We start from the raw sequence: 25,009 nt of genomic DNA, 5'->3' as shown, positions 1-25,009 counted from the left end.
TGTTGCGGAGCACGGGCTCCAGATTCGCAGGCTCAGTAGTTGTGGCTCACGGGCCTAGTTGCTCCGCGGCATGTGGGATCTTCCCGGACCAGGGCACGAACCCGTGTCCCCTGCATCGGCAGGCAGCTTCTCAACCACTGCGCCACCAGGGAAGCCCTACAGAGTGCTTTTGGTTGGAGTAGAAATGTTGGAATAGGAAGTATTTGCATAAGAAACAGGAAGTGGTTCAGGGTTTGTTGTTTGCTAAGTCGTGGTGTGACCTTGGAGGATTCTCTGGTCTTCAGAAAGATGTAGCCTGGCAGTAACACGACGTCAGGTGGCACCATGGCCGTGGCAATTAGTTTTGTTCCATTTTAGCTTCTTTTTTTTTTTTTTTAATATTTATTTATTTATTTATTTAGGCTGCGCCGGGTTTTAGTTGTGGCCCATGGAATCTTAGTTGCAGCATGTAGGATCTAGTTTCCCGACCACGGATCAAACCCGGGCCCCCTGCACTGGGAGCGCAGAGTCACCCATTGGACCACCAGGGAAGTCCCTCATTTTAGCTTCTTAATGTTGGCTGATTGTGACCAAATATGAAATTTCAGAGACATTTGTCAATCTGTGTTTTTGCCACCTCAAAGTTAAACAGCAGTCAATGAAGAATTTCAGCTAGACATATTATCTGGAGTTTGCCCCATATTTCAGTCATCACCCAGATATTAACTTTGCCTCTTAAGATCTAGAGAAGATTGGCTTATTTTCTTTTCATTATCTAAAGCAGGGGTTGGCAAGCTTTCCTCTAAAGGGCCACATAGAATATTTTAGGCTCTGTGGACCATGCGATCTCTGTTGCAGTGACTCACTCCTGCTGTTGTAGCCTGAAAGCAGCATAGGAAATACATTGAATTTTGAGGAATTCCAACTATCTGTGTTGGTGATCTGAACTTTTCTCTTCTTGAGATCTTGGATTAGACATCTCAGAAAATTCTAGTTAATGTGTTGAATTGTCCTCATGAATATGACATTTGAACATCCCTTAATAACTCATTAAATGGTTACTAGTGCATAGATTTTGGATATCTGTAAGAATTGTCAGGAAAACTTGAAAGCATTTGTAATTTTGGCTCATTTTGTGGCCTGTGGCGAGGTTGAAAATCGTAATTTGAGACCTGGGCATTACTGTTCTCAAGGGCGCTAGTCTGGTGTTCTCTTCTTGGACGGCAGCATTGCCTTGACTTTGAAAATGCCCATGGAAATAGGAGGAGAGACAGACCGTCTCCACACGCTGCGCTGCTGAGGCTCTCAATCGCTGGGAGCTGGTTCACTTTCCATGTTGAACCCGAGCACTTACCATGTCCCGGGTACTGTACCAGCCTATGTGTCTGTGAAGACAAATCAGCCGTGGAGCTTGCTTTTGACAAACAAAGCTAAGTGGGGAAACCAGCTATTTTTTTTTTTTTTGTGGTACGCGGGCCTCTCACTGTTGCGGCCTCTCCCGTTGCGGAGCACAGGCTCCGGACACGCAGGCTCAGCGGCCATGGCTCACGGGCCCAGCCGCTCCGCTGCATGTGGGATCCTCCCGGACCGGGGCACGAACCCGCGTCCCCTGCATCGGCAGGCGGACTCTCAACCGCTGAGCCACCAGGGAAGCCCGAAACCAGCTATTTTAACAGAAAACTGTAATAAACATTTTCCATGGCATGCATGTATGTGTGTACCATAATTTAATCGATCCCTTATTAATGGACTAAATCGCTATTATTGATTTTCCTTTTGCCTCAGGCTCTAATATGTCTTGGTATAGTACTATTACTGATTCCATCTTGATTTTAAATTTTGATATATTGCTTATTATGGAATTGTTGCAGTAGTTCTGATTTTTAAAAGTTGCTTTACAATATATTTTAAAAACCTTGGTTACTAAGCTTTGTTGGCACCCCTTAAATTTGCAACCAAAACAAGTGCCTTGCTCTCCTCACCCTCGCCGGTCCTGCTGGTTAAATGTTCAGTTGTGCACACACAGGACACTGCAGGAGATGGGCTGTGGGCTTTGGGCTCTGGTACCTTTTCCTGAAGAGAACTGGTGTTTGTCGTGACAGGCAGTTAGCTCTTCCTGACTCCTAAACCCTGGCCCCCCCGAGGTGGTCAGTGCCAAATCTGTGCCTCGTTCCGTGGTTTCCTCTCACTCTCCACTGGGCTCGGTAGTGTCTGCCTCGTCCAGTGGCCGGGTCAGAGCCGGCCACAGCCTGGGCAGATTCTGCATGCTCGCTAGTGCTCCCCTTGTCTGGTAGCTGCCTTTCTGGGCTTCCTCCTCCCTAGCTTTGCTCCATTTCCTGCAATTTCTTTAGCTCTCTTTTTAAAAAGCTTATTTAATTTATTCTTTTTTGGCTGCGTTGGGTCTTCGTTGCTGTGCACGGGCTTTCTCTAGTTGCGGCGAGCAGGGGCTACTCTTCGTTGTGGTGCGTGGGCTTCTCATTGCGGCGGCTTCTCTTGTTGGAGAGCATGGGCTGTAGGCACCTGGGCTTCAGGAGTTGTGGCTTGTGGGCTTAGGAGTTGTGGCTCGCGGGCTCTAGAGTTCAGGCTCAGTAGTTGTGGCACACAGGCTTAGTTGCTCTGCAGCATGTGAGATCTTCCCGGACCAGGGCTCGAACCCATGTCCCCTGCATTGGCAGGCGATTCTTAACCACTGTGCCACCAGGGAAGCCCTTCTTTAGCTCTCTTTTCTGTTTAGTATTTCTCCTTTCCCGGGTGTCAATTACCCTTGAGTTTTACAGTTTGATTATTAAAGTTTTCATTCTTGTAAGTTCTACTGGGTTCTTTTTTGAACTGCCTGGTTATTTATAATACTCAGTATCTCCTTGATGATGTTTTAAATTTCTTTTTTGAATTATTTATACCTATTAAACATAGCTGTTTTCTATTTGGTAATTGATAATTGCAGTATCTGATAATTTTTTTTATGCTGACTCTGTCATTGGTTCTTTGTGCTGTTACTTTAAGGTCTTATTTTTCATGTGTTTTGTGATTTTTATTATGAACTTAAAATTGTTAGCACTGTATTTGTGAGAATTCTTTGAGGACCCAGTTGAGGGTCCTTTCCTCTAAGAGAATGTTTCCTGTGGCCGGGTGGCGGGAGCAGCTCCCATCCCAGGTCTACTTTCTTATTAAAATTATTGGCTTGTGGATTTTCAGGCAATACGGAAAGTATGCAATCATGCCAAGCTTGACAGTTCACTCTTTCCTGGCTTTCTGAAGGGGTCCGTGCTCTGAAGTCCTGTCTTGTGTTGGTCTGAGGCTTTTCTTTCTGTCCCTCTGCACAAAGGCACTAACACTGACGTTCTGTGTCTCTGGAATCTGTCATCTTTAGGGCTCACCTTTCTGAATTTGAGCTCTCACTAAGTTCCCGATTAGAGATGTTTTCCCTTCATTTCTTACAAGGTCATTCATTTTTTTCAAGACTTTGCAAAATATTTGTGTAGCCTTTTCTATTACTGTACAGTATGAAGTTTTGGGGGTCTCTGTATTCAGCAGTATTATCAGAAACCAGTCCTATAGTTTTCCAGTTTTTAATAGTATTCGACTCTGTATTACTAGTTGTGGTCAGTTCCCAAGACCACTTGTAAGACCCTATTTAACTCCAGGTCAGTAGGATCGTTGGTTGTTAGGGGTGGTTGGATTGTGGTGCTCTCCATCCCTTTGCCGTGGATTAAACAGGATGGTACGGCCTGACCTGGCCACCCAGGCATCATGGGTAACAGTCACTGAATGAAAGGTAGGATTAAATTTTAAACAGTGAACTGAACTTTTAGAGTACAGTATACTTATGAATGGAGGGTTATCTGTCTATAAATGCAGGATTGGTACTAAAAGGGATTACTCAATGAATATGGTTTTGAGGTTCCCTGTGCCCACTTTGCATATGTGTCTCTTGATTATGTGAGCTTATAAGAGGTGGTGTTACGTGGCAGTATTGCTGAAGTTTCCCATTTTCAGGTAGCCTCACAGAGACAAATATTTTTACATACTTCTGCTTACTATACCTGTCATCCAGACTGTGTTAGAGTTGGACATCTGAAGTGTAAGGGCATGAGGGCACCCCTAAATATGTTAAGGTCCTGTGAACCAGGAGATATATTTAGGGTGACGCAGTATGGAGGGGCAGCGTGTCAACACCATTTTCTTTTACATTTCAGATTAATGCTGATGTCCCTGTACAACGTGAGCATCAATTTGAAAGGCTTGAAGTACATTAGTGAGAGTCCAGGATTCATCCCTTTGTTGTGGTGGCTTCTGAGCGGTAAGGATGGGCTTTACCTGTGCGTCTCCTTATACACCTGTTCCCCTGTGGCAGGAGGAGGTCGTAAAGTATTAGAGATGAGGGTTGTTCATCCCAAGGTGTTCTCATGCCTTCCTAAAAAAAGATTTCAAATTATAGAAAACTCACTGGTATGCTGTTATTTCTAGTTCTGTTTCTGAAGTATCGCTTTCAATTTAGTTATGATTCGGTGACACAAAGAAAAATTATCTAATAAAACAGCTAATAAGTGGCTTTAACCTGTCCCTTTCACTGTGAACGATACAGCACTATGTATGCTGTCTGTGGCTCTGAACATCAGGTGTAGGGAAATCCCGTCGTTAAGCAACGTGGGGAAAAAAGAAATCTGAGAGATTGCAGCTCTGAAGTTCCATCTGTCTATCTATCTATCCATCTGATGTGTTTTTTTGTTTTCTTTGGAATAAAAAGCTGTCTTTACTGTTTCTCCGGCTTTTCTCCCTAACCACCAATTTAACCTAAAATTTTGTCCCAATCTGTTCATCATACTTTTTTTAATATAAATTTATTTGTTTATTTTTGGATGCGTTGGGTCTTCATTGCTGCATGTAGGCTTTCTCTAGTTGTGGCGAGCAGGGGCTACTCTTTATTGCGATGCATGGACTTCTCATTGTGGTGGCTTCTCTTGTTGCAGAGCACGGGCTCTAGGCGCGCTGGCTCAGTAGTTGTGGCTTGCGGGCTTCAGTAGTTGTGGCACGCAGGCTCAGTAGTTGTGGCTCACGGGTTCTAGAGCGTAGGCTCAGTAGTTGTGGCTCATGGGCTTAGTTGCTCTGCGACATGTGGGATCTTCCTGGACCAGGGATCGAACCCGTGAGCCCTGCATTGGCAGGCGGATTCTTAACCACTGTGCCATCAGGGAAATCCTGTTTATCATACTTTTTAATAGCATGTCTTCAGTAGGAACATATTTCATTCAAGTGTGCAAAAAAATTACCTTTCCTTATTTTTTTGTAATTCAGATCAATCTCTGTTTTTGAGCTTCAGTTCCATTTGGTGGTAAATGCTTATTTTTTGTAACAGGTTTTTTGAGGTATAATTGACATGCAATAAACTGTACACATTTAAGGCAAACAACTGGTAAGTTTTGACGTAAGTTATACACCCGTAGAATCATCATCACAGTCAAGATAATGAGCACACCTGTCACTCTCGAGAGGTGCCTTGTGCTTCTTGGATCCCTCCTTCCCGTCCCTCTGTCCCCCTCTTCCCAGAAAATCGCTTGCCTGCTTTCTGTATTGCGGGCTAGTTCTCATTTTCCACAGGTTTATATAAATGGAGCCATGCACTGTGTATTCTTTTTTGCCTCTCTCCTTTCACTCGGCGTGACTATTTCGAGATCGCTCCATCCTGTGTGTATTAGTAGTTGATTCCTTTTTATTACTCAGTAGTATTCTGTTATGTGGAGAGACTGCAGTTGCTTTATGTATTCGGCTGTTGATGGACATTTGGGCTGTCTCCAGGTTTTGGCTCTTGTAAATAAAGCTGCTGTGAACATTCCTGTATGTTGTTGCCTGGACACCGGCTTTCATTTCTCTTGGGTCAGCGCCTGGGAGTGGACTGTCTAGCTCACGTAGTAGGTATTTTTGTGGCACTGCCAAGCTGTGCTGCGAAGTGTCGGCACTGCTTTGCACCCCCCAGCCCCCGCCCCAGCAGAGAGTTACCACCTCTGTTGTGCATATCCTCGTCAGTGTTTGGCATAGTCCTTCTTCTTAGTTTTAGATATTCTGGGAGTGGTGTGATATACCTCACTCACTTTGGTCTTAATTTGCATTTATGTTATGACTAATGATGTTGAGCATTTTTTCCTGTATTTATTTGCCCATCCATATATCTTCTATGATTAAATGTCTGTTCACACCTTTTTGCCCATTAAAAAAAATTGGGTTATTACTCAACCATAAAAAGGAACAAAATTGGGTCATTTGTAGAGATGTGGATGAATCTAGAGACTGTCATACAGAGTGGAGTAAGTCAGAAGGAGAAAAACAAATATCGAATATTAACGCATATATGTAGAACTAGAAAAATGGTACAGATGAACCGGTTTGCAGGGCAGAAATAGAGACACAGATGTAGAGAACAAACGTATGGACACCAAGGGGGGAAAGCGGTGGGGGGCGGTGGTGGTGGTGGGATGAATTGGGCGATTGGGATTGACATGTATACACTGATGTGTATAAAATGGATGACTAATAAGAACCTGCTGTATAAAAAAAAAATTGGGTTGTTTCAATTGAGTATTGAGGTTCTTTGTATATTCTGCATACAAATATTTTGTCAGATATGTAGTTTGCAAATAATTGCTCTCAGTTTGTTGCTTGTCTTTTCATTCTCTTAAGAGCATCTTTAAAGAACAGAAATTCTTAATTTTTTTGGTGAGGTTTAATTTATTGTTCTTTTTCTTCTACAAATCATGCTTTTGGTATAGAAATTTTTGCCACACGGATTTTTAAAATGTGTTTTCTTCTATTAGTTTTATAGTTTTGCATTTTACATTTAGGTCTGTGATCCATTTTGAGTTAATATTTATATATGGTGAGTGGTATGACTCAAAGTTGGTTTTTTTTGTTTTTGTTTTTTTGCATAAAGCCACCTAGTTGATCTAACACCATTTGTTTGGAAGACTCTCCTTTCTCCACAGAATTGCCCTTGGACCTTTGTTGAAAATCAAATGACATTATATGAGAGGGTGTAGTTTTTGGACTCTATTCGTTTGTTCTATGGATCCATTTTTGTAGCATTATGCCAATACCATACTTTATAATAAATATTAAAGTCAGGTAGTGTAAATCCTCCAACTTTGTTCTTATTTTTCAAAGTTGTTTTGACTCTTTCTAAGTCCTTTGCATTTCCATACGAATTTGAGGATCGGCTTGTCACTTTCTAACAACAACAGAAAATCCTGTTGGGATTTTTATTAGGATTGTGTTGAATCAACAGTTCATCTTGGGGAGAATTGACATTTTAGCAATACCGAGTCTTCCAGCCAATGAAATAGTATATGCTTGTCTGTTTATTTAGATATTGTTGGGAGAGCAGAGGAACGGACCTCCTCTGTTTCTGGCTGTCTTTTCAAGGCTGCTTCTGTAGTAAACCCCCATGAAGGCAGAGATACTGTCTCTGTCCAGAACAGAGGGTGGGTTTGTTTACACTCATGCAATAGGGATAATGCTTCCCTCTGGGGAAAAGGTCTGGCAGGATTACTCCCATTATGAACCATTTGGGTTCCCTGAGTTTGGGTTTTCTCTTCTGTAATGCAGCCCATGGCATATGCCTGGCGCTGTGGAATTAGGTCTCACTGAACTGTGCTGACCCTCTGGATATGGCCGTTGCCGTGGAGGAATACTGTTCTTTGCCTTGGACACAGGGGTGTTGTCTCTCCTGCCAGCGTCCGTGAGACTCTCACATGCTGGCTTATTAACTTGCAAGTAGGGTAAAACCCCAGATCTTCCAAAGCTGTAAGGAGGCGGCCGAGAGGGCTGTGTTTGTATTTTAGGAGGCCTCCTGCCCACGAGGCCTGGGTATTTGACCAGACAGCTTTCTTCTCTTGAGAACGTGAGCCAAGGAACCCATGGAATCAGAGGTGGGTCTTGGGCTAGAGGTGGGCAGCTATCCCGGCTGGTCGCTGTGGGCCACGTGCCAGCAGATGGTGTCAGTCGGCAGGGGCGGGGGTGGGGAGAGGGCGAGGATAATTAAATAAAGGTCCCTAACACTCCTGGAGTGCCAGGCAATGTGTATTTACAGATTTACTTCTCTAAATACCCTTATAAGGCAAATATTACAATTTATGTTTTATATATGAGGAAACTGGAGCACGCAGGGGTGAAGTGACTTCCTCGAGGTCATACAGCTTCTGGGTGGAAGTCCGGGCAGTTGGGTTCTAGGTCCCTTCTCCCAGCCACCCTGTGGACCTCCGCTCCGCAGGAAGTGCCTCTGAGGTGGATGCTTAGTTCCCGGTGACCTCTCTCCCTTCCTTGTCTCCTGGTGTGGCGTGGCTCAGCCTTAGAGAGGGATGTCCTGAAACCTTGCGCCCCTCTCTGCTAGCTTGCAGAGTGATCCTCCAGCGCCTTTTGCCAGTTGCTTACTTTCGCATAAAAAGAGGGCCTTAGGCTGAACGTTCTCTAGGGCCTTTTCTAGCTCTGGTGCTCCAGAAACGCTCCAGGGCCGAGTGACAGTCCTTACAGTTTCATTTTAATTTAGGCAGCTCTCTAGGTTGCCGCAACCCAAGAGTGTCGGTTCCCGACCCTCACCAGAGGTGGCGTGCTTTGACCAGGGTGGATTGTTCTTGCTTGAACTTCGGGTCCCATACAGTGGGGGCTGGGGTGAAGTTGCCTTAATGCCACTTTTTGCCCCGGGGCCATCAGGCTTTCTTGCTCATGAAGACAGTTACTGGCTCTTTTGACAGTGTGCACAGCCCAAAGCCTAATACATCTTTTGAGATGTCATCTTGATGTTATTTGCTATCACAGTCAAATAAAGACAAGGTCTGCCAAGCCCAGCGTGTTGTCCCCTGATTTATCCATGGAATTAATTTAACTTAAAAATTGAAATTTGTTATACAACTTGGTGTGTCTTTTAGGAAGGTGAATATATATTTTATTATAGAATAGGAAAACAGAAACAAAAGTAGTTCTCTGGAAAAAGTATGTGCATCTTGGTGCCTGGCGGTGGTGGTGTGATTGTTTTCATAATTCTAGACTGTCATAACTGCTTAGGACTAAGAGAATTTAAAAACTGGGGCTTCCTTGGTGGTGCAGTGGTTGAGAGTCCACCTGCCGATGCAGGGGACACGGGTTCCTGCCCTGGTCCGGGAAGATCCCACGTGCCGCGGAGCGGCTGGGCCCGTGAGCCATGGCCGCTGAGCCTGTGTTTCCGGAGCCTGTGCTCCGCAACAGGAGAGGCCACAACAATGAGAGGCCCATGTACCTAAAAAACAAACAAACAAACAAACAAAAAACTGGATTATTCTTCTTTGCTTTTAGGTAGATCTGCTTTATGAAAATATACTAGAAAATAAGAATCTCTCTTAACTTTTAAAAGATCTAGGAAAAAAGATTCCATTAGTTCTTTCAATAATTGGTTCCTACATTTGTCAGTTTTCATGTTAGGAAATTTGATATGTTTTAAAGAACATGGACTTTGGATTTATTAGACCCAGACTGAAGTTACAGCTTGTCTACTTGGGAACTTACCTTTTAGGATCCCTCTTTTCTGCTCTGCAAAATGGGGATTTCTACCTCAAGGGTCTTCGTGTATATTAAAATGCAGTAGTGCCTGGGCCAATACCTAACATAGTAGGTGTTAAAGAGGTGTTAGTTTCGCTTTTTATTTATAATCTAAATCTTCTATGCCACAATGGAAGCTCATTTCCTTTTAATTCCTTTGTCCTAAAGGTGGCAAGTTGCTTTCAAGCATCCGGACTTCTTTGATCCAGGGTACAGGACCAGTTGCTGTTAATCATCCCTGACTAAATAATCTCATTTCCTTTAACCTTTGCTGGGTTTCATTTTCCTTCCCTTTATTCAACTGTGTTGCTGGCTTTTTCCCAGGCTTTCTCCAAATTCTTCACATTCCTCTTAAGCCGAAGAACTGGCACGGAACTCTAGCAAATAGCTGATGAGGACAGAGTGTTTTTGGGAGGGACGGCCATTAACGGTTATGTAACCGTTAATGCAAACTGGCGTTCAGATCACACCTGTAACTTTTTAGTGCTGCATTTCCTACTCACATTTACAATGTTGAACAGCCACATAGGCATTTGCTTCCCATCTTACATTTATTTGGTTTATCTAGTAATATGAAACATGGATCGTTCTACCCAATTTGTATTAATGTCTTTAGCCCAGACCTCTCTCCTGGGCCCCAGACCCATATATCCGACTATCTACTTGACATCTCCACATGGACAGCTAGCAGACATTCAGACTCAGTGTGTTCAGACTAAATTCCCAATCTTCCTCCATTTAGCTCTACCCACGGCCTTCCCAGTCTCAGTTGATGGCAGCTCTATTTTTCCAGTTTCTCAGGCCTGTAAAGACCTTGGAGTGATTCTTGTCTCCTTCTTCTCTGATACCCACGTGCAGTCTGTAAGGAAATTCTGATGGCCCTGCTTTCAGAATACATCCATAATCTGACCACAGTCTGCCACTACCACCAGCTTTTGCGCCTCCCTCATCTTCTGTTTAAAAACTTCAGGTCACCTCCTGCAGATCTCCCATCAGCCCATCCCTGTAGACCATGACTTGGGAGGCAGGGGTATAATGGCCTAGATCTTGGACAAGTCTCCATACTGAAAACAGTCAAAATGTCTGGTGAGATATAAAAAACACTTTAAAAGCCCTCCTTTGAGCTAGAAAAATAGTAATTACACCCAGAGCACAAAAGCCAAGTGAAAGTGAGATGCCAGAGAGGTTAACAGAGACCTGAGCTAACTCCTGTTCTGAAGGCATTTGTCAAGATGACCTTTAGTTTCCGTGTCCTAACAGGGTGTGGGGACAGGAAACAAAGCTCAGTTACCACCCTAAATGAGTAGCCGGGTAGGGGACTCCCAAAGGTTCTTACCAGCATTGTCAGGGTAGACTGAAGGTACTCTTCCTGCCCTTGGAGACTACAGGAAGGTGGCCTGTTTGACCTTAGGGACTGAACACAGTGGGGGGAAATCTCTTCTGAGAATAACCATAGGCTGTAGTGGAGGAAAAATGTCCTCTGAGAATTAATCACTGTAGACTGGTTTTCATGCAGCTTCGAAGCCTGAATTCAAACCACCCAGGCAGTCCTCGTTTAGAGAACAATGCACATCCTTTCTGGAGGATTCTTTGACTTCAACCGGTTCATACAGATAAGGTTCCAAGAGTCAGAGCTCACATATTAAAAATTACAAAAGCATGGGGGGAAGTATCATTAGTGAGATAACATGACATAGACCCTAAAGAAGGTTTCAGGTCTAAGAGTTATCAAATCAATATAAAATAAGTGTGTTTACTGTGCTTAAAGAAAAAAAGAAGGGATTAACATATGAGTAAAGAGTGAGAGATTGTGAAAGTGACTGGGCAGATCTGAAAAAGGGTCAAATAATATTTCTGGAAGTGAACAATATAATGATTGCAATTATAAATTTAACAGACAGCTTTAACAGCAGATTAGACATAGTTGAAGGGATAATTAGATTGATGCAGACAGTTCTGAAGAAATTATCCGGAATGAAGCACAGAGAGACAGAGATGGAAAATCGGAGCAGGCAAGAGACAGAGGAGAGACTGGGCACTGGACGGTCAGCGCTCTGGGCAGGGAGGGGAGGGCGAGTGGGACAGAAGCAGCGTTTGGAGGGACAATGACAGAACTATCAGCGTTCTGGGCAGGGAGGGGAGAGCGAGTGAGGCAGAAGCAGCGTTACAGGGATAATGCCAGAGAAGCTCCCCACCCTTGTTTGCACTGAATTCGAGAAGTGCACCTGATTGTAAGCAGGATGAAGGACAAGGAATCTGCACTAAGACACGTCGTAATGAAAACCAGAACATTAGAGAGAGGAGGTCTTAGAAGCAGGCAGACAGAAAAGATGCATACCTTCAAAGGATTGACACTTTGACTGACAGTTGACCCCTTCACAGCAATAGTGCAGTATCTTAGCACGGAGAGAAAATAACTGTGAACACGAATTTGTATACTTCTCTCCCCCCGCCAACAAATAGCTTTCAGAGCAAGGGTGAAATAAAGACATTTCAGACAAACAAGAACTGAGAGAGTCTGTCACCAGTAGACCTTCCCAGTAGGAGCTTCTAAAGGGTGTCTCTCTCTATATATATATATACATACACTCCAGGAGGAGCTTGATCTCGGATGGAAAGTGTGAGATGCAAGTGAGAGCAATGATCAGAGGCAGTAGCACATGTATCAATAAGTCAAAATAAACACCAACGAACAGAAAAGCCAAACAGTAGAATACCAAGAGCAGAGTGATAGCATGTGCACTGGGAGGAGGATAGGCAGAGCGGCAGCATTGTGAGGTCCAGCCCTGTTCAAAACCGAGAGCCGAAACAGTGGCTAATTTCAGACCTTGATAGTTGGCAGGCGAAAATTTCTAGGATCACGTGGAGATAATAGAAATAGACTCTATGCCTATAACGTTAATACAGGATAAAATGCGATGTGAAAAATAATTCAAAAGGTGGCAAGAAAAGAGAAAAAATGAAAAAATAAGATGGAAGCAATAAATCCAAAAATATGTACAGTTACAACTATAAATGGACCAAATGACCCAGTTAAGAGATAGTCATGTCAGACTGGATTTAAAATAATCATCCAGTTATATGTTGTTTATAAGAGATTCATTTAAAACATAAGAATACATAAAGGTTGAGAGTAAAAGGAAAACATACTAGGCAGATTCTCATCACCAGATTCTGTATCACCAGGATATAACATTTTGAACTTATATAAACACTTCCTAATACAGTCTCAAAAATGAAACAACTGAAAACAGCATAAGAAGGAATTCATAAATCCCCCATGATCAGGGACATTTTAACCCACTTCACTCAATACTTGGTAACTAAAAAAGAACAAACATTCAATAAGGATATGAGTGGTTTGAAAAACACAACCAGTCTGCCCCACTGGATGCATGGAAGACTCCAGCTGTATACTTGTTTCAGTTACACATGGAAAATTTATGAAAGTGATCATTTTCTGGGGTTTGAAACAAGTCTCACATTTCAGATGATAAGAATCGTATGGGATATCTTCTTTGACCACGAAACAGTGAAGGTGGAAATTAATAACGAAAAGAGAATTAGTAAAATCCTGCATGTAGAAATTAAGTAACCCATGAGTAAAAGAAGAACTCATAATAGAAATCAGATGTTTTGAACTGCATAATGAAAATATTACGTATCAAAAATGATGAAATGCATTTAAATCAGTATTTAGTAGAAAGTTTATCAATTTAAAGAAGAAAGCGGAAAATGAATGAGCTGAACATCTACATAAGAGTTTAAGAAATGGGAACAACCCTGGGCAGCTCAGCAGCAGATTTAAGCTGGTAGGAAGAATCAGCAGACTTAACGCTAGGTAGAGGTTATCTGGTCTGAACAACAGAAACAGAAAAGGATGACGGAAAATGAGCAAAGCTCAGAGACCTCCAGGACGTCGTCAAGCATATACCAGCATAAGCACAGTATGAGTCCCTGAAGGAAATGCTCGAGAGAAGAAAGGGGCAGAAAAAATATTCGAGAAGAGAACATCTGAAAACATCCTAACTTAGGACCAAGAGAACATTTCGGAATCAGTGAAACACGTACAAGGACACCACAGATTGACAGCTCACTGCTCATCAGAAACAGTGGTCCTAAAGCGGAGGGATGATGTGTCCAAAGTTCTGAAAGAAAAGACCTTCTACCAAGAATTCTGTGTCCAGCTAAACTAGTCTTCAAAATGAAGGCAAAATACATTCCTGGATACGCAAAGACTGAGAGATTTTATTGCTAGCAGACCTTCTTTACAAGAAAGGAAGTTCTTAAAGCTGGGAGAAAATGACCCCAATGCATAACTCCAATCCAGAGATATTGGTGGAGGCCACCTTGCCATGGGCTCAGTGTGATTCATGGGTAAGGCTGGTGTTTCAGAGGCGCTCTCTGTTGAAACTGGTTTGTTTTTCTGTTTTTTTGTTTTTGCTGTATGTGGGCCTCTCACTGTTGTGGCCTCTCCCGTTGCGGAGCACAGGCTCCGGACGCGCAGGCTCAGCGGCCATGGCTCACGGGCCCAGCTGCTCCGCGGCACGTGGGATCTTCCCAGACCGGGGCACGAACCCGTGTCCTCTGCATCGGCAGGCGGACTCTCAACCACTGCGCCACCAGAGAAGCCCCGTGGTTTTTTTTTTTAAAGACAAATACCACACCTGTTGCACTGACAATCTGAACACTGGGCTAATGCAAAATATTAGGAGAAATATTTAACCAACATAATAAAACAGTTATATTGAAAATCTTTGTAAATAACCATCTTAAATGTTTTGCTTTTTGATCACATGGTTATCATCATTGTTCACATAATAAAGATGTAGCTTACTAGAATCATGACCCTTGCAAGGCCACCTATTTGGCTAATAGGAATGCTGAAGATACGTAACTAAACTTTCATCAGCATGCAAACCTCTCAGCCTTTCTCTGTGCATATGACCCAAATATATATAACCAAATGCCAAATATTCTCTGTGATATAACCAAAGTCCAAATAAGAGCGTTGCATCTCTGTGTGAGATGATGGACAGCTGCACGCAAACTGAAGTGTTTCATTCATTCGTTGGAGATGTGTTTTTGAGCACCTCCTACATGTTACAGGCGCTTGGGATCATCTGTGAGCCAAACGAGATCCCTGCCCTCTTGGAGCTTTCATTTCCGTGTGGAAGAGAGACAGTAAACAACAAGCAGACCAACCAGGGGGATTACACAGTATGTCAAAAGGTGACTGGTGCCACAGGAAAAGAGACTGTGACACCACAGTGGGGTAGGGAGGTGTGAGTTAGAGGACGGAGGTACACTGACCTCACTGAAAGGAAAATGATGCTTAAACTAACTTTAGAAAAACGAGAGGAGCTATTCACAGAAGATGCTGGAGTAACTCAAAATTTGAGAAAAATCTAAGCAGCCAAGCTTTGGGAAGGGCAGGGTGAAGCCAGCTGCAAGCTGGAGGATCCCTCTTTGCATCCTTGTGGCAGCACTCTGACCCGGCTTCAGCGACCGACAGCACGGACGAACTTCCCCCAGGTGGCCAGCCACATCGCCACAGGCAGCTCTGCATCACACCTCATAGTTCTATGGCCCAGACTGGGAAAAATACTCCTCTTCAGCAGCTCCAGCCAGAACACACCTGGAGGACGACTCTGGTCTGGCTCAGGCCACGTGCCCTTCGCTGAGATCGTCACCATGGCACCGCCAGGCCCCACGCTGAACAGTGAGGAGGGTAGAAGGCAGGAGCATGCCAAGCAGACCTAAGAACAGCCCCACGGAAACCGAGTCCAGGCTAACGTTCCTAGCCCAGGGTCCAATCACGCCACCAACAGTGAACTTGGGGACCCCACCTCTGCCTAGGCTGGTGAACAACCTGAGGAGTGTACAGAACAGGAGGTGCGTCCAGGCAATGTTGGGCCAGAGGTGGCCACTAACTTCTTGCAGGTCGTGGCAAAAAGACCCAGACGCTTGGGCAAAGTGGTGGGGATTCAGAAGACCCTCAGAGACCCAGTCAGGGCCCAGTTCAGTGAAGAATTGGAAAGCAAACCCAGAACAGAGGCCGAGGCCACGGGGAAAGCTAGAGAACGCATCAGTGGCCTGAGGGAAACCAGACAGCGGCTCCTAACAGACGCGGAGCAGCAGAGGGCGGCTCCTGTAGCGGGTGGAATGGAGACCACGGCCAAGGGCAGGGCAGAGGCAGGCTTTCGACAACAGGAATTGTGTGGAGATCTAAGATCTGGTTCCAACCAAAAGGAAATGTACGGTCTAGGTGGATATGACCGATATTTATGAAACAAGATACCAAGAAAATGTTAAAGCAATATGTCTAAGTAAAATGGGAAACCAAAGGCGGCAGGACTTGACCTGGGCTAGAGCGCAGCAGAAAGCTCCTAAGAGGCGTGGCCTGAGCCGAGCCTGCAGAGAGCAGGACAGCGAGGGCGCCGAGCGAGGTGGTGCTCAGAGCCGCGGGGCCTGATGGCTCTGCGTGCCTCGCGTGTGGGGGACGGTGCAGCGTTTGTCCCTTTGTGACTGGCTTGTTTCGCTCAGCTGCCTCCACGTCCTCGAGGTTCAACCACGTTGTGGCAGGCTGAAAAATACTCCACTGTACGTGTGGACCACCGTTTCTGTCTCCATTCTGTCCATGGACATCTAGGTTGCTTCCTAATCTTGGCTATTGTGAATAATGCTGCAGTAAACATGGCTAACAAATATCTCTTCAAGATCCTTTTTTCAGTTCTTTTTGGATATGTACCCAGGGATGGGGTAAAATCTGTCACTCTTACTAGAAGCCTTTCTAGTAAAAAAAAAAAAAAAACCACGGAAAACTCTCAAATATTATTGACTTGACACTTGGCCTTCAGGTCCAATAGGACAAAGAAGTCAGCCTCCCCACAGGACATTGCGGGGCCTGTTCTCTTCGATTAATCAAACCTTATGTAACAATTTTAACCAGAAACTCAGTCTAAGTGTTTGAGTTTTAGCTGTTGATAGAATTGAGTGGTCAAATGACTGCTTCATATCTTGAAGGATGTCAGAAAACATTTGGCTTACGTATGTCAAATCCAACAAGCTGAGAACAATCGAAAATTTACTCTAGTCTGATAGAGGTATAATTAATTCATGGTCACAATTTAGAAAGGGGAGGTAGTTTATATGGAAAGATGAGTTTGTTGTGGGACATGCTCAGTTCGGGGTAACAGTAAAAAAAAGAAAATATCTGAAGGGAGCTATCCAACAGGTCCTTGGAGATGAGAAGCTTGGAGTTCACGTGATAGACCAGAGGCATGGGTTTGGGAGTCATTATTAGAGAAGTAACAGAACAGAGGACTGGGAGTGTGGAGACTGTCATGCAGCAGAGCTGGCCCTCCCAGGGCCATGGGGAGAGGCCTGAGCCCTGAGGAGGGGTCTCCGGGAGCCCGGAGTGAGGAGAGGCAGGGCGAGGGCAGAGCTGGGCCTAGCCCCGCTCTGGCAGTTCCCTGGTTTGTGGTTCTGGGCGAGTCCTTTAGATTATATGACAGTCAGGCTTGTCATCTACAAAGTAGAACTGCAAATGTGTCTCTGCTTTCCTCAAAGGGAGGCCATGAGAATTTAGTGTAACAGTAAATGGAAATGGTTTATAAATTTAAAAAAAGGAGAAAATAGTCATTTGTGAAGAAAGGAGTCTAATAGTGTCAGATATATGTTGAAGATCAAGAAAACAGGAATGGAGAAAAGGCTTTGGTGATCTTTGAAAAGATTTTCTGTAGAGTACAGAATTAAGGACAAAGGAGATTGAAGGAGGGGATGGGGAAAGGAGAGCAGTAGTGAGGGTAATGCTGCTTGGGCAGGAGTTTGTTAGTGAAAGGGGGCTTCGTGTGTTGGTATTAAGGGTATTAAGGGTAATCAGGTCCTAATTTTCAGGTTTTGAATTTCAAATAGAAAGGAAATAATTAAAAATAAGAATTAGGGACTTCCCTGGCGGGCCAGTGGTTAAGACTCTGCGCTTCACTGCAGGGGGCGCGGGTTCCATCCCTGGTCGGGGAGCTAAGAATCCTGTGTGACGAGCACTCAGCCAAAAAACAACAACAAAAAAACAAAACAAAACCCCCCAAGCATTAATATACCTTACGTTACAGCACACTGCGACCATAACCCCCAAGCATTAATATACCTTACGTTACAGCACACTGCGACCATAACCCCCAAGCATTAATATACCTTACCTTACAGCACACTGCGACCATAACCCCCAAGCATTAATATACCTTACCTTACAACACACGGCGACCATAACCCCCAAGCATTAACATACCTTACGTTACAGCACACTGCGACCATAACCCCCAAGCATTAATATACCTTACTTTACAGCACACGGCGACCATAACGTTTTCTTGAGCAAGGAGTTATTTTCTCTTGCAGTTCATCTTCAAACGGTGAGTTCTTTTCTGGCATAAGAGTAGTTACTAAAATGTGATACTTGCTTCATTTTTGGCGGTTTGTTTTAATATAGTCTGCTAATATTAGAATAGTTTTTATAATCATTCTTTCTGTATGAATTCTGCATTATTCTTTAAGAAAAGACACCATTAAGTATTTTTCACTAATTCACTGATGGAAGATCCAGTGCTTAGGATTATTGTTCTTTATAAGATTATTCAACCTCAGCTAATGAAATTTCCCATATGATTTGTAAACGTTCCAGCTGTGAACACACTCTACTGATAACACAAGTTATGTAACATCTTGGAAGCCAGTTTATTCAGGAATCAAAAGAAAGCTTCTAGAAGGTGAAAACTGGGAAGTTAGTGTTTATCATATATTTGCTGGGCTATATTTTGTGGAAATATATTTTAGCATTTTAAGTGCTAAAATTATAGAGAAAAACTTGCATGTCCCAAGATCATATGGCTCCAGGAGAGAGCCTGGCTAGAACTTGAAGGTACACGACCTGAGCATCTTCTAACCTTGCCTGCGTTACCCTCCCAGCCAGAATGTCCACCAGGCCACAGAGGCTTCTGCAGAGCAGGGGCAATGCCAGGGCACCAGGAGGCCACCGGGACTTCAGCTCAGGAGCAGCACAGAAGGCAGGGACCCCTCCCCCCACTTAGCATGGCAAGGTGCCCGTTAGAGCTCTGCGTACGTTACGTGCAAGGCACAGGGTTCTTGAGTCATCTCTTACGGTTGGATCAGATCATAACACGCAAAGATTATTACCCCTGTTTTACAAGACGTGAAACTGTGCACTGCACAGTGCTGAGAGTGATGCAGTTCCTGAGCTTGTAGCACTAGGGGTCGGAACCACTTTGCCCTTCTCCCATGATTTCTCTGGTTGTGTCTGTATATTCTGGACACTGTGCGTGACTTATCCAGCACCCCATGTCGTGTCCCTCGTATCTGTTACTCAGGGCTTCACTCTCCCTTTCATGGACCATATGACCCCGGGAAAGAGATTCTAAGCTCCAGGAGGGGCTTTTGTGGAAAAAAAAAAAGAACATACACACGCACAAACCTACCTGTGCCCTAATGTTCAAGCTTGGGTCCCCATCCATAGAGGTTGTAATTTAATTGACTGGGAGCGGGACCCAGATGTTGAGGTTTCCACACCTTCTCGGTGACTCTGATGTGTAGGACAGGGTTGGGGGTTAGTGGTCTGAGGCGGTCATGGCAGTCCTATCATCGTGCCAGTGATTGGTTTAGGATTCAGGGCTTATTCCACTCCGTGCGTGGCATCCTTCTGCCCACGGCCACTGGTCCGGAAGTGGATGCATGAGCTACGCTAGGCCCGTCCAGACCCCAGGGATGGTGGAGAGGCTTCTCCCTCACCGGCTGTGAACCAGGAAGTGCATAGCCCCGCGTGCTGCTTGCCCCTCCCTGTGACTGAGTGCGCCAGCCTTACGGTGACGCTGTGCAGCGTGGAGTGGGGGGAAGAGGGGACCCAGGTCTTTGACAGCATGATTGAGCCAGTGAACCCAGCTCTGTAATGGACATGATACGACATCATAAATGTTATTAGTGCTTAAGCCAGTTTGAGTTGTAGTTTTGTATTTTTTGCTAAGTATTCTGACTCACTGTTTCTGTAGTAAAGGTCAGTAGAATTTCCTAAATCAGTTCCAAGTTTCTCGATATGCAGAATGAAGGGATACAAAGAAGGTGTGATAGTCGGAGGTAACATCTGCATTGCCTTGGAAGCGTACCCTGCCAGCATCAACGTACCTGCTTTGCTCTTCTTGACAAAATGTGAAGATTTAGCAGAGTTCTTTGCATGTGGTTCAGAAGTGCCGGTCGCAGGTTAGGGGTGCAAATCCTACTTACTAGTTGTTGATCTTGAGCGAATTCGTTGACCAGCCTCTGCCCCCACTCTTCACCTGTAAAATGGTGACAGTGACATCTGCTTCGGAGTGGTTACAGGGACTCAGTTAGTCCATCCATGGACACAGGGCACCAGCACAGTGCGTGGGGCTGGGGCTAGGCTGAGCCACGTGGAATTGCCAGTATTTGTCCATTTTGGACCTATAAAAATGACAGTTTCACATGGTTCAGCTGAACACATTTTTAATAATAAGTGAAAATTGGGAACTGGGGATGTCATCAGGATAATTAAAAGCATTATTTTGGCCTCAAATAATGTTCAGTGAAAGTTGTTTTCTTTAAAATGGAGTTAGCCATGTTTCACTTTACTTCATGGGATTTAAAACCTCAGCCAAAGAAGTAACTTACATGTTTAATTTTCAAGGCTGTGCGCAGAGTACTTAATTCTTAGGAAGACAGATTATAATTATACCATTCTTTAAACGGTTCAGCATCGCCGAGACAGGGTTTTCATCTGTGAGACGTGATAGTGGAGGGTTGCCTTCTATGTACTGTTTTGTCAAATATATGTGACTGGCTTCTTCTTAATCCAGGGACCCACACCCACGGTGCTTCCGTGGTGAACAGCAATGGAGCACACATGGGTACAGCACGTTCTCTGTGCACTCGCTGCGTGACGGCCACGGGACCAAAGTCTGTGCTTACTGTGCTTTGTGTAGTCTTTACGGCAGGTATATTTTATACACAAAGATGCTAAGGCTCATGGAAGCGTAGGGTTCTCTGAGGCCACACAGCTAGGAGTGTGGTGCTTTAGAATGCGAGTGTAATGCTGTGGATGGTCACAAAGGCGTAGAACGAACAGCAAAACCTTCACTGCTTCTCCACTTGGAAATTTAAGTCACTGAGCTCTGGACCCAGGAGGGCGGTGGCTCTGTCTGAGGTTGGTCTCCTTACGCACGATTGCACGTGGGGACCTGGAAGTGACTTTTGAGTTCGAATTTGAATATCCTTAGGACCTGCCACTGCCTGTCAGCGGGCCCCAGTCTTGGCCACTGTTCACCACAGGTAGGAAGGAAGCTCCTTAAGGAGTTTTCTTGTTCTGTGGCGGGACCCTAGCAGTCCGCTCCATGCTCCTGAGTCACGGAGGAAGGACATCTGACTCTGGCAGGCTGACTTGACTGCAGACAGTAAAGAGATGTTGCCCCAGAGTGAAAAGGCAGTAACGGGTGTGAAGGCACTTTGTAAGGGGTGAACTGCTCGTCAGGTGTAAGTTGTTTTTATCATTATCTCCTTCTGGAAAGCATCAGGCCTGCACAGGGTGGCCAGTACTCCACTTGGTCCTGCAGCAGTTGGGGTTCAGTTCCTCCCACCTCAAGGCTGGAGAGATCCAGTGTTTTCTTGATTCCTGAAGGAAGCCTGAGGGCCCAGGTGAACGATGGAGTGCTTGCGGCAGACTTACGGCTTCTCCATGGAAACACGCTGGCTTTGAAAGAAGTTGCTCTTATTTTCCGGGTAAAGGGTTGGTTCTCTAGCACCTAGAATGATGAGGTACCCGTGGGTCTGACCGAAGCTTTGTATTTTCATATGCTGTGAACTTTGTCAGTGGCTGATGGCCTGTTACCAGCATTGTGATATAAACACTGTAACATTTGAAAACTACCAAACCCTGGAGGTTCAAATATTTTGAGTCCGATTTTTTTTTTTTCTTTTTTTTTTTTTGCGGTACGCGGGCCTCTCACTGCTGTGGCCTCTCCCGTTGAGGAGCACAGGCTCCGGACGCGCAGGCTTAGCGGCCATGGCTCACGGGCCTAGCCGCTCCGTAGCACGTGGGATCTTCCCGGACCAGGGCACGAACCTGTGTCCCCTGCATTAGCAGGCAGACTCCCAACCACTGCGCCACCAGGGAAGCCGCTATTTCTCTTTTTAACAAAGTATTTCTTTCAGTGGTTACTCTAGGGTATAAGATACACATGTTAACTTATCACAGTTCACCTTCAAAATATACCACTCATGTGTAGTGTAAGAAGCTTACAGCAGTAGACTTCTTTTTCCCCTTTCTGTTCTCTTACAATTGTCATATGTATGTTGAAAACCTCAAAATACATTTTTGCTTTAAACAGCTACCTTTTAAAGAGATTGAAAAGATATGAAGAAAAAGGTTCATGATTTACCGTTTCTGCTGCTCTCATTCCTTTGTGTAGATCTCAGTTTCCACCTGGTATCACTTTAACATTTCTTGGGGTGCAGGTCTGCTGGTGTAGAATTCTCTCAGTTTCTGTTTGTCTTACAAAGGTTTGCTCACCATTATTTCTGAAAGATATTTTTGCTGGGTATGGGACTTGAGGTTTCATTACTCTAAACATGTTGCCCCCTGTTCTCTGGTCCACATGGTTTCTTACCAGGAGTCTGCTGTCATTCTTACCTTTTCTTTCTACCTCATGTTGTTTTTCCCCTCTTGTTGCCTCTAAGAATTTCTCTTCATCAGTGGTTTTCAGACATTTGATTGTGATGTGCCTTTACCTGCTTGGATCTGTAGGTTTGTGGTTTACCTCAAATTTGAATATTTTAGGCCATTATTTCTTCAAAATGTTGTTATGTCTTCCCCCTCCTCTCCTTCTAGGACTCCGATAACAAGCTTGATATTGTTCCACAGGTCACTGGTGCTTTTTGCTTTTTTTTTTTTCTTTCAATATTGTTTCCTCTTTGTGTGAGGGCAAAAGTTCATCGAAGAAAATTACAGTATGAGGGAATTTGGTAGCTTTATGTTCTCCCTTGGGCTTGTGGCCATCCTCCTCCTCAAGAAGTACTGAGGAGCAGGCTGTCCCGGCATCCAGCTCACAGCGTCCTCTTCATGTCCCTGCCACTGCTTCTCCCCACACTGCATAATCACAGGAAACAGAAACAGCTGCTGGCACAAACCCTTATGTTTAAAATTTACTTTCCATAAACTAATCTTTCCAGAAAAATAACTCAAAAGGTAACTCTTGGAAAGATCTTTCAGATAAGATGCCTAAATTCTGTCAGGCCATAGGTGTGTGATATTCCTCATGGCTGAAGGAAGTGCAACAGCCAGTCAAAGTTCTAGCAGCTACACGTACTGAGCCCTCACTCTAGCCAGCACGTGCTTACGTGCGTTCTCTAGTGCGTTCTCTCAAACCCTTTGATGTGGTGTGTGTCCTGATTTACTGACCAGGAAACCAAGGCTCAGAGAATGTGAAATCCTTACTTACGCTGGGCAGTTAGGAAGGTACCACATTTGGTGTTCATATCCTGGCCCTCTGACTCCAAACCCTGAGCTTGTGTGTTTTCTCCTGGGCTATGCTGGCTTTATGATTTAAACCTACATTTAACTTGAAATGTGAAAATTGTGTGTGGCCTCCATTTAATGGATTATATACCATTTTGAGAAGTCTGTTTTCCAGTGGTATTGCTGTTATGGTTACTAACATCTGCTTATTTTCATGTATTTTGACATGTGTTGAAGTGGGACTCATTTGGTTGTGATTCAGGCTCTGCATATGTGTAAGAGTTGACCCATCTGCCATGCAAGTATATTTTAGAAAAGGAGCAAATTCCTAGCTGGGCTAAGTAACCCTTTTTCCACTTCCCTCTGTGTGTGATCTGTTGTCTAAAGTATTGTGTCGAGAAAGTTGAGAAGTGATTTTGGAAAGAAGGAAATGAGGAATCTGTGTTGGAGTGTGATCCAGAAACAGATGAGCTGATGGAAGAAGCCAAGATGCTCACATCCATTTGGAGGGAGTTTTAATTGGTAAAGGTTGAAGTTATAACATGATTTTGGAAAGAAAAAATTAGAAATGTGATAAATGATTAGACACATTACATTCCCAGATCTTTAAAATCCAACTAGAAACCACTTTCTAGGGAGCCTTTCCAGACGTCCCACCCCCAAGACTGATCATTCCTTCTTTAGGGTCTCATGGTGGATATTACAAACGGACTCATATTCGTACTTTCTTAATCTATTGCTTGTTAATAGCCTGGAACTATTTTATTGAAAAAGTAGTTGTGAGAGTAGAGACTAGAGGTTGTATTTCTTTTGTCTCCCACAAAGTACACTGCTGGGGCTTGGCATCCCCTCTGCAGACTCTGCCGCTGAGCTGGGGGCTTTTCCTGCTCCTCTGGCGGCTGGCGCCGCGGGCAGGGTGCACTGAAGCTTGGAGCACCCGGGAAGCTCGTAGTTTACAGGTGTTCCTCGAGCGCCGAGCCTGCCCTAGGCCCTGGAGGTTCAGAAGTGAGCAAGACGGAGCTCTTCCCTTGTGGAACTTATATTCAGGTGAAAGACTTGACAACCGGCAGAATGGCGGAGATCGTGTAATACAGAGAAAGATGGGGTGGTGTGAGGGCCTCGAGGCACAAGGTAGGGCTGCTCTGTGGGCGTGTGAGTGCAGACCTGAGTGAAGTTGGGGACAAGCCATCAGAGTTCTGCGAACAGAGCGGCCCGGGCCACGGAGGGGCAGTGGGAAGGCCCTGCGGTGGCCGTGGCCGTGAGAATATAGGGGTGAAGCGGTGGTGTGGTGGAGAGGTGCAGGGGAGTGTCAGGAAGGAGGTCAGGGAGCCCGTCGGGCCGGGTCCCCTGGGGCCTGGAGTGGGCTGTGAAGGTAGAGCAGGGCAGCCCTGGTCTGAGGGGCGGTCACGGGGCTCCATCTGGCTGCCGGGGCCGGGGCCGGGGGCTGGGGGGCAGGTGCAGGGTGTGGGTGGGAGGTGTGGCGGCTGCAGGTAGCAGCAGCGGCGACGGTGATTGACGTGCGTGGATTCAGGGTCCATTTGGGGGCGAGGGGGATATGAGGGAGGGCGGGCTGGGGTGATGCTTGAGTTTGGGGCTGAGTAGCTCGGTCCCTGGTGGTGCTATTAGGAGGACTTGGGGAGGAACCAGTAGTTTGGTGCGTGTGAAATTCGAGATGCCTGTTTGACCTTCAAAGGGGGGTGCGAAGTGCACGGTTGGGTTTCTGAGTCGAGTTCATGCAGAGGCTGGGGCTGGAGACCACTCTGTGAGCCGTCATGGTGTAAGAAGCACGTGTGGCCCTAGCCGTGGACCGCGTCATCCCGGGAGTGAGAGGGCCTGAGGACGGGCCTGGGCCACTCCAGCGGCTTCAGTGCAGGAGGAAGAGGAGGGGGAAGCAAAGGAGACGCTGAGGGAGCACGACGGAAGCGGGTCGAG

The 25,009-nt window shown here is 45.2% G+C and overlaps 1 protein-coding gene across 7 annotated transcripts in view; it reads left to right on the top strand.

The window, feature by feature from the left end:
• The window catches only part of HSF2BP (heat shock transcription factor 2 binding protein), an 82,475-nt gene that overhangs the window by 42,616 nt on the left and 14,850 nt on the right, over positions 1-25,009 (top strand). For all 7 annotated transcript variants that reach the window (XM_033418416.2, XM_033418415.2, XM_004264602.4 and 4 more), the window contains one exon: positions 4,176-4,279. In XM_033418416.2, the coding sequence (XP_033274307.1) occupies positions 4,176-4,279 (104 nt within the window). The remainder of the gene's footprint in view (positions 1-4,175; positions 4,280-25,009) is intronic.

Source organism: Orcinus orca, chromosome 5, assembly GCF_937001465.1.
Source record: "Orcinus orca chromosome 5, mOrcOrc1.1, whole genome shotgun sequence".
In the NCBI taxonomy this organism is placed as follows: domain Eukaryota; kingdom Metazoa; phylum Chordata; class Mammalia; order Artiodactyla; family Delphinidae; genus Orcinus; species Orcinus orca.
This window is presented reverse-complemented; position numbering and strand designations above follow the sequence as displayed.